Source organism: Pollicipes pollicipes, unplaced genomic scaffold (assembly GCF_011947565.3).
Source record: "Pollicipes pollicipes isolate AB1234 unplaced genomic scaffold, Ppol_2.1 Scaffold_4740;HRSCAF=5597_pilon_pilon_pilon, whole genome shotgun sequence".
Lineage (NCBI taxonomy): Eukaryota > Metazoa > Arthropoda > Thecostraca > Pollicipedomorpha > Pollicipedidae > Pollicipes > Pollicipes pollicipes.
The window spans coordinates 19759698-19769508 of record NW_023596545.1 but is presented as its reverse complement, the minus strand read 5'-3'; the positions used below and the strand labels follow the sequence as shown (position 1 = coordinate 19769508).

Sequence of the window (9811 nt, the reverse complement as noted above, 5' to 3'; positions counted from 1 at the left end):
AAAAAAAGATTGAAATTGCAAATCGGATTTCCGGTCTTTGGAAAGCTCGTGTTCCCTTCCAAATACGTCATGCAGAAGGGAAGACGCGCGACAGCACCGATGGACAGCCAGAGCTACATCTATCGTTTGGGGGCTGGGACGCGCCGCTGACTCCCAGCCCACCGTCCCGCCCCGGTCAGCGGTGATCCGTCCGCCGCGTGCGACCACCCCGTCTGGCCATCGACCGCCCTGAGGTCGATCACAACGCTAAGCAGAATCATTCTGCATTCAGCAACCCGTAATCACAACCACGTCCGAACGGTAATGCCGTATCGATCTGCCCCGATAACACAGTTTACCGGGTCGTTATTCGCGTTGGGCCCTCGGGAATCTGCCTTTCTCTCTGCCTCTCACGGGAACGCATCCCCCTCTCGTTTGTGGCTGCGTCCTGGCGACAACAATCGCAGGCGAGGCTGGCGTCTTCCACGTACCACCGTCGCGCGTATGCTCCGACGTGGCCCAAATAACAATAGCCCGCTTCGGCCGATCGAACCCGTCACAGACCGAGGCACAGCTCTCCACCCCCGCAACAGCTGACGACCCTGCACCGTGAGCGTCGCAGCGCCCGGCGCCACTAACCGAGCTTCCCTCTCGCTGTGGTTCTGGCGTGAGAAGTAGCCTTCGAGCGCGTGCTCGGCTAGCTCGGCCTCCACCAGCTCCTTGTTGATGCTGCGGTCCATGGTGGCGTGCCCCTGGCGCACTTTGCGGAACAGCTCCACGTGGATGGTGCCGTGTACCACCTGCAGCGGCAGCGGGCGTCACTGGCGTGGACGCGTTCGGTCAGCCCCCTCTCCCTCTCACGCGCGGGACGACCCTGTCAGGTAGGGAGGGAGCGGCGGCCGAGCGGCACATGGTGTTGGCCGGCGGGACTTCCGGCGCCCTCCTCCGCTAGGCGCGTGGCCGCTGGGAAACGGTCAGCGGCCGTCTGCCACCTGTCGCGTCCGGCTCGGCACAGGCCGGCTACCCCTGCCGCGTCCGGCTCGGCACAGGCCGGCTACCCCTGCCGCGTCCGGCTCGGCACAGGCCGTCTGCCACCTGTCGCGTCCGGCTCGGCACAGGCCGGCTACCCCTGCCGCGTCCGGCTCGGCACAGGCCGTCTGCCACCTGTCCGCGTCCGGCTCGACACACGGCCACCCCTGCCGCCGCCGGGGGGCTACCCATGCCGCGTCCGGCTCGACACACGCCGGCCTAGCCCTGCCGCGTTCGGCTCCGACACACCGCCGGCTAGCCCTGCCGCGCCGGGCGCGAGATCTGAGCGCGCTTCACTGATTACGCCCACCACTTCGCTGGCCATCTCCCACCGGCAAGCCGGCGCGCACGCCTACCCGAGTAGGACGTGACCGATGGACGTGCTGGTAGAGCGGCCAGCGTCTGGAACTGGCTGATGGCACGCTCGCCCCAGCGGCTCCGTCCAATCCCTGGGTAGGCTCAGCCTCCGAGAGTGTACATTCGGCCGCCAGGCGCTTCCGTCTGGCAGCATCCGAACAGCAATGTCATGGAAAATGCCGAGCATACTGCCACTGAAATCGCTGGCTGACACAGATCACTGACACAGAAACGCCGAGCTTATTACCAGTGAACACGCCTGGCTGACACAGATTCCACCTGGACACAGAAACGCCGAGCTTATTACCAGCTGATTACCACTGAACACGCTGGCTGACACAGATCACCTGACACAGAAACGCCGAGCTTATTACCAGTGAACACGCCGGCTGACACAGATCACCTGACACAGAAACGCCGGGCTTATTACCACTGAACACGCCGGCTGACACGGCTGCTTAGTTGTTTCGTTCTTTAAAATTTGCGAAGTTACCGTAGGTGACGCCTCGCTCAGAAGGTTTTGGTGCCATATCGCTGTTATCACACATCCTCAATACGAAATGAACGCCCCACCCCAAACCCCGAGGAACGTCCGGGTGGGCTGGTATCCGCGTCCACAAATGCTCGGAGGCCGTCCCATTGGGACTCCGGACTCTCACCCTCAGCCACTGGGAAATCCAAACTTTCACCTCAAGCCGCAGAGGCCTCCGGGACCCCAACTCAAGCCGCCGGGGCACCAGACTCACTTCATGCCGCTCACGACTCCGGAATCTCTCTCACCTCCAGGATGCCGGCCTTGATCATGTCGGGTGAGAACTCGAGCAGATCTGCGACGCGCACCTCGGCCGTGTTGCCATAGTCCACGAAGTAGACCTGAGGGGCGGGGCCGCCCCGACTTGAGCCATGCCGCCACGAGCGGTTGCAGGGATTCCGCACGGGCTCAATGCGTGTTGGCCGAAGGTACGCTGGCACGACACAATGGTGGGTGCCGAGGCCCGATTGGGCAGGCGCTCATCTGCTGATGTGACCAGGGCCATGACAGCACCAGGCAGCACCCATCTGCTAATGTGACCAGGCCCATTACAGCACCAGACAGCGCTCATCTGCTGATGTGACCAGGCCCATGACAGCACCAGACAGCGCTCATCTGCTGGTATGACCAAGGCCATGACAGCACCAGACAGCACCCATCTGCTAATGTGACCAGGCCCATGACAGCACCAGACAGCGCTCATCTGCTGATGTGACCAGGCCCATGACAGCAGCCAGACAGCGCTCATCTGCTGATGTGACCAGGCCCATGACAGCACCAGACAGCGCTCATCTGCTGATGTGACCAAGGCCATGACAGCACCAGACAGCACCCATCTGCTAATGTGACCAGGCCCATGACAGCACCAGACAGCACTCATCTGCTGATGTGACCAGGCCCATGACAGCACCAGACAGCGCTCATCTGCTGATATGACCAAGGCCATGACAGCACCAGACAGCGCTCATCTGCTGATGTGACCAGGCCCACGACAGCACCAGACAGCACTCATCTGCTGTGACCATACCCATGACAGCACCACACAGCGCTCATCTGCTGAGGTGACCAGGCCCACGACAGCAGCAGACAGCGCTCATCTGCTGATGTGACCAGGGCGATGACAGCACCAGACAGCTCTATGGCATTGTTTGTGGTACAATACTAGTGTAAATACACCAGCTCCTTACTATACACTGGAAATACGCGTGGTGTTATGTGTGTGGAAATATGTGTGGAAATATGCTATATGTGTGATGTTATGCAACATTCAACACCCCATCACTACACATAGTCATACAGCCGATGTCGCTTCACAGTTCTGTCGTATCGAGCGCGTGCGCTAAGACGCAAACATTGGCACCCCTTTCACCACCGAAGACCTTCCTGCTGCACCCATTAGCATCCTGGCCTGCCACAATCACGCATCGGCAGCAAGACGCCTGGGAATCGCCGCTGTAAGCGGCACAGCGTCGTCACAGGAGCCATGGAAGCAGCGGCGGCAGCGGCGGCCGCACCAGCAGCAGTGCCAGCGCCGCCGGCGTGCCGCCCTCACCATGCAGTCGCGCTGCCCGACGGCCTCGACCCGGGCGCGGAACAAGCTGGTGACGCCGGCCTCGGTGTACGGCGCCAGGTAGAGCCGCGCCGGCTGCGGCCGGCCGGCCGGAGCACTGCACCCCGGCCCCAGCGAGCTGATCAGACCGTGCACCGTCGAGAAGGCGTCGTCGCTCTGCGGGTCCGCGTACCGCACGTAGAAGTGGCCCGGGTCCTCGATCTGCGGCGTCGAGCAGCGGGAGCGGGGTCAGGGGAGGGGGGGGGGGCGGGCTGAGCAGTGAGGGGGGAGCGGCGAGAGAGCGATGGGTAGGTGTCTCCTTGGGGGCTAAGCAGTGAGGGGGGGGGGAGCGGCGAGGGCGTGATGGGCAGGTGTCTCCCACCGTAATTAAGTGGGATCAACTTGCGCGAGAAGACAACGACGTCTTCCCAAAAAATCAACATTTCTCCTCGGTTACAAAATAACCGCAGCATTTAACACACCTGAAGCACGGCCTAAACTTTACAAACTATGGACCACGCATGTTGTACCAGACACTTCCACAACTTGTCAAAGCAGTCAGCCAAGCAGTGGATTAGGAGCTTCGAACACCGCAGTCGGCTACAGAGATGCGCGTAAAATTGCATCCTTCCCACATCTCACCGTGTCCCAGCGTGCCACGGCACCAATGTTAACGTTACATGACATACTGAAGATCTCCACCACGCGCCGCCGCGGAGTATCTTGGTCGCCTTAGCCACCCATAGTCATGCTGACGACACCATTGCAAACAGCGCACCCTCGTGGCACACGTCCACTGGCGCCATCGCCGGCCGAGCGCGGTTGCGAGTCCCAGGTCCTCCGGCGCCGACTCACGTGCGTGACGATTCATGGGCAGCACGGACTTGTGCAGTCCGGGCAGGCGGCAGCGGTCGGGCCGGGCGGCGCCGCGCGTGCTGGCGCCGGCCAGCGTCAGAGGTCGCGGCCCGCTGGGTGGCTCGCCGCGCCGCTGCCGCTCTAGCGCCTGGTACTGCTCCAGGCGCCGCAGCTCCTCCTTCCGGCCTGGGTCGACCACAGGTCACAGGGGGACAGCGAGGTCACAAGGCACGTACGGCTGATCAGGGCAACATGCGGGATGGAAGACAGGGGTCATATGGGAGGTCAAAGGAGCCACGCGGGAGGTCAGAGAAGTCATATGGGTGATCAAAGAAGTCATATGGGAGGTCACAGAAGTCATGTGGGAGGCCAGAGAAGTCATATGGAGGGTCAGAGAAGTCATATGGGAAGTAAGGAAAGACATATGGAAGGTCGGATGAATCGCAGGGGATACGCGGCACGGCTGTCACACGCCGCTCCTCCCCAGCCATGGCGATCAGTATCTCCACACTGTAGTTGCATGTCAGCGTATAAACGAGGCGCCAGGCATTCACCGAGCGCCATGTGTATCACGTGACATTCAAACGACAAGCAAGCCGGACGTCCGATGTTTGACAGCCGTAACCCTGCGGGGGAGCGTCGTGGCTAGTACTGCTCGCGCCGCCGGTCCGGGGCGAGGGGGCGCGAGCTCCACTCACGCGTAGCGCATGATGGTGACGCGCGTGTTCTTGATCTGGCCCTTGCGCACGGCCAGGTAGACGGCCGGCGGGATGTCGCCCTCCCAGGCGTGACCCTGGTCGCCAGCCCGCCTCCGCACCGGGAATTCCACGTACGCCCTGAGCACGCACCCAAGCCATCACACGGCTGGCATGCTCGGAACGTCACCAGCGCTTCCGATCTACGTAGAGGCGCAGCTGAACGAGTCAGAACGCTGCAGCCGCAAACTGTAGTGCAGCAAGGCCCACGTGACACAACTGAGCAGCGTGGGACTTGACCTGGACGCACTTGGACTGGTGGCCACTCGCGCCAAGCGTTCGGACAGCATGCGCTAGGCACACGAAGTGTACGGCCCGGGAGCGGACGACCTGGTCACATCCCGCCACACAGCTGTGAGGGCCAACGATTCGGCCGCGGGCTGCTAAAGCACAGTTAGCGGCAGGTCGCCACCGGTGTGCAGTCTGACGCGCCCTGAGGGACTGTCGCCCAGTCAGCTGGTCTGCGACGCAGCCGACCAAGGACAGCCCCAGTACGTCATGCCATGCTGTCCGCCACAAAGCTTGACGCAGACGCACGACCAGCCCACAAATGAACCGCACAAGTGAACAGATTAGATACTCCTTACTCCTGAAGAGCATGGGCGTCACAAAACGGTCATCTAAGCGGACAGCCAACGAAAAGGCTGCATGCCACCGCCGCAGGCGACGTCCACTCACTTGCTGTTCTCGAAGCTGATGGTGGGGTCTGGGTCGGTGGCGTTGAAGCGGAACTGGCGTAACAGCTGTCCATAATAAAGCACGCCACAGTCGCGCGGCAGCCCCGCCAGGCAGACCGTCGTCTGCGGGTTGCGGCCGCCCAGCTCGCGGTTGGCGTCGACCTCGCGCTCCTCGCGGTAAAGCCGCAGAAAGTAGTTGGGGTAGAAGGCGCCAGCGATACAGACCTGCAGCACCAGCGCCTGCTGGCGGCGCTCCTCCTCCGACTCCTGCTCCCTGCGCACCGGCAGCGGCCGGATGTTGCAGGCGTCCAGCCGACGCTCCAGCTCGCGCAGCAGCGCGTCCATGTCCTTGAGACATCGGAGCTGGATGAAGTTCTTCTCCTGCCCACTCGCGCTCGCCACGGCCGCCACTGCGCTGGAAGTGGCCCTGGCGGGTGCAGTCCTCCCACACCTTGTATACGGTCAGGATGGCCAGGCAGTCGCTGAACGACTTGCCCGCCCACGACACCTTCATCTGGTACGCGCGCAACTCGTCGCGGAACGGGCGCGCGAAGAAGCTCTTGGCGGTGAGGCCGGCGCCGATGATGAGACACTCGCGCAGACAGCCGTAGGCGTGGCCCAGCGCCAGCAGGCGGGCCACGTTCACGTCCACGGGCAGCGCCGACATCACGTGACCTAGCACGGTCAGCTCTCCGTCGAACGGGTTGAAGCGCTCGGCGCCGCGCGTGTCGATCAGCGCGCCCACCTCCTTCAGGTGCAGCACCGCCGAGTAGATCTTCTCCAGCTGCGGTGGCTCCAGCGCCAGCGCCAGCACCGCCTTCGGCTCCGACTCGGCGCAGAACTTCTTGGCCTTTATGACTACCCGTTCGAGCGGACTACGCAGCATCTCGGGCACGCCGTACTCGGGCAGCTCCTCGTAGAACCGCTGCGAGACCAACCGGTACACTCGGCCGGAGCTGACGCGTCCGGCGCGACCTCGCCGCTGCAGGCAATTGGCTTTGCTCGCCCACGACAGCTTCAACATCGAGTAGTTGGTCTCTGGGTCCATCGTCAGCTCCTTGGTCATGCAGAAGTCGATGACATACTTGACGTCGGCGACGGTGATGGAGCTCTCGGCGATGTTAGTGGACAGGATGATCTTGCGCTGCTCGGCCGGCAGCTGCTGGAACACTGTGTTCTGCTCGTCCGACGTGATGAGCGAGTGGAGAGGCATCACCTGCCAACGCTCGGGGATGCGGTGCTCCTCCAGCTCAGCCGCCAGCTCCTTGATCTCGTGCATGCCCGGCAGGAAGACGAGCACCGAGCCGCGCTGCGCGCCGAAGCGCGGATACCGCGCGCTCGGTCCGAAGTCGCTCACGTCGAACGTGTTGATGACCTTGATGAGCCGCACGACCAGCTGGTAGAGCGCCGGATGTATCTGCGGCACTGTCGCGTTCGCCTGGTCCCAGCTGGAGCGCAGCTCGGGCCGCGGCCCGGCGTCGCCGGCGGCGTCACGTAGCAGCGGCCCCAACTTCGTCCAGGTAGTGCACGCTCACATCGTACATCTCCTCGCGGACCGACGCAGATGACGGGCGCCGGGTCCAGCCGGTCCTGCACCGGCACGGCGAAGTAGTGCGCGAACAGGCGCGTGTTAAACGTGGCCGACATCAGCACTACCTTGACGTGGCGCGAGGTGGAGCGCAGCAGGCGGCGCACCAGCAGCAGCGCGAAGTCCGTGTCCGTGTCGCGCTCGTGCACCTCGTCCAGCACGACGTGCGTGTATTGGTTCATGTTCCCCTCATGCACGATCTTCTGCAGAAGCACGCCGGTCGTGCAGTAGGTGATGCGCGTGTCGGGGCCCGTCTTCTTGTCCATGCCGATCTCGTAGCCCACCAGCGTACCGAGCGGCCAGTTCCGCTCGCGCGCCACGCGCCGCGCCACGCTCACGGCAGCGATGCGGCGCGGCTGCGTGACGATGATGTTGGCGTGCCGCCCGAGGCGATGGCCCTCGTCCAGCAGGTATTGCGGCACCTGCGTCGTCTTGCCGCAGCCAGTGCGCCCCTCCAGCACGACCACTTCGAAGGCGTTGACCTTGCTGACGATCTCGTCGCGCTGCGCCTTGATGGGCAGGTGTGCGGCCGTCGGGTCAACGTGGTTGAAGTCGTACGCGCCGTGCACCTGCGTGCTCCGCTGCACGGTCTGGTCGCCCAGCTCGGTCAGCGTCTCGGCGTATGTGTCCACCTCCAGCCGGCTCATGCCCGCCGTCAAGCTCGTCACCGTCGAGCGTGCGTCCTCGTCGGCCTCGTCGGCCGCGTCGTCGCCGGCGCCGCGCGCCAGCAGCGCGCGCTCCTCCTCGCGCCGGTAGTACTCTGCATAGTCCTGGCCATGAATTTGGCGGTAGGAGGGCATGGCCGGCTCCTGCTGCTGCTCCACCATGCCCAGATCATTGGTGGCGCTTGGCACTGGTGCTGGCAGGTGCGCCGGCAATGCACCAGTGCTAAAGAAGGCCAGGTAGTCATCTGCACTCAGTCCACCACCCTGCCGGCTCATTGTGGCCACCACTGGTGCTCACTACTGAGTATGCTGTAAAAAGGAAATAAGGATGAATCATTAACACCTTATCGGCATTCACCCTGAGGTGCTGATGATCCTTCTGTGTTGTATAACTTGACCAAAATGTTTGCATGAATGTGAGGGTGATGCACAATGCCAGGCTATATGGATATGACTACAAATGGCTGACTATTCCCATATTTTTCCAATGGGTGCCACCCAAGCCATATTGATGTTGGTGGGGTAGCCCTTCTAGAGGTCCTACCCCTCCCCACTGACTGTAACTTCTGTTTCTTGCCTGAATTATGCTAAATTTGGTAGGTGGGTTGCATTCCTGGCTAAGTGTTCACACAAACATTTTGGTAGCCATTAATGCCATGCATTAAACACCATAGAACATGAAATATGGAGCTTAATTACCCAGTCACCATGTCAGCAATGCAAGAGTGGACAGTCACATGATACAACCAGGAAACTGCATGAGCAAAATCTTTCCCAGCAGCAATGATGCAATCCAAATGCTCAAATATCAAACTTAGGAATAATGAGCACATGGATCCCACCATCCCCTGCTCATTAGTATAGACAACCAGTCACAGGCATACACATAAATTTGGGATCTTGCCAATGTTAATAAATGTATTCAATTCCATCAGAATAGGCATGCATTTATATAGTCCACTAAAACCGTGTAGCCCTTGCCTCCATTACACAATGGTCATTAAAAACATTGGAATCAGGACATGGTGAATGTGTCAGCCCCTTCCACGCAGTTCAAGCTAGAGAACAAAACAAATCTAAATTGTCCAGTCTTACTGCTTGCAAACGAGATTACCGGTGCCTCAAAACCTTGACAAACGCCTAACGCTTACCACGTTTCCCCGATTCCTCACCTACACTTCGGCGCGAGAAGCGGTTAACACCAAGGCAATACAGACCAAGTGGCACCGTCCCGGCTACGCACTTCTCAGCAAGAATTCCTATGTGACGTCAACAAGGGTACATCTTTAACCCCGGTGTTGCCGCATGCGTGGTAACGATCCTAAGCGACCTACCTACCGGTACCGACCTAAGCGCGCAGCCAGGGCCCTGGCAAGGGGGGCACCGGGTTGGCAAAGCCCCTGTTAATAAGGCCAAAAATTGCCGGTATGGCTCATTGGTTATTTGTGGCATGTAGGGGAAAGCGGGTGAAGACGGACGCCTTAGCGGGTTTTTTTTAAGGGAAGTTCATAAGTCTGTCCAGAAAGTCTTTAGCATGTGGATATTGAAGGCTGATCAATTATCTATCTCTTTTAAAAGCACTGGTTTGATATCTCTTCATGTTAACGTGTGATCCTTCTAAAAATCGGGCAATGTTTTTTCCTTATTTTGCCTCTGGCTTGGGGCAAAACGAAGCAACATTCGGGGCAAAACGGAACAAGTGATGAGATTGAATAAGCGAATTAAATATTTTCAAAGTTATCATCTTAAGGAAAACGCATCAATAAATGCATTGCTCGGCAAGTAGGTATTTATCTGGACATCCAATATATATATATATATATTT

The 9811-nt window shown here is 60.2% G+C and overlaps 1 protein-coding gene across 1 annotated transcript in view; it reads right to left on the bottom strand.

The window, feature by feature from the left end:
• The window catches only part of spn-E (tudor domain containing 9 protein spindle E), a 14287-nt gene extending 5028 nt beyond the window's left edge, over positions 1-9259 (bottom strand). The window contains 10 exon segments of the mRNA XM_037220961.1: positions 588-779; positions 2146-2238; positions 3450-3564; positions 4302-4487; positions 5000-5137; positions 5735-6114; positions 6116-7248; positions 7250-7283; positions 7285-8295; positions 9138-9259. Of these exon segments, the coding sequence (XP_037076856.1) occupies positions 588-779; positions 2146-2238; positions 3450-3564; positions 4302-4487; positions 5000-5137; positions 5735-6114; positions 6116-7248; positions 7250-7283; positions 7285-8148 (3135 nt within the window). The 5' untranslated portion in view covers positions 8149-8295; positions 9138-9259.
• Positions 9260-9811: the final 552 nt, after the last annotated feature.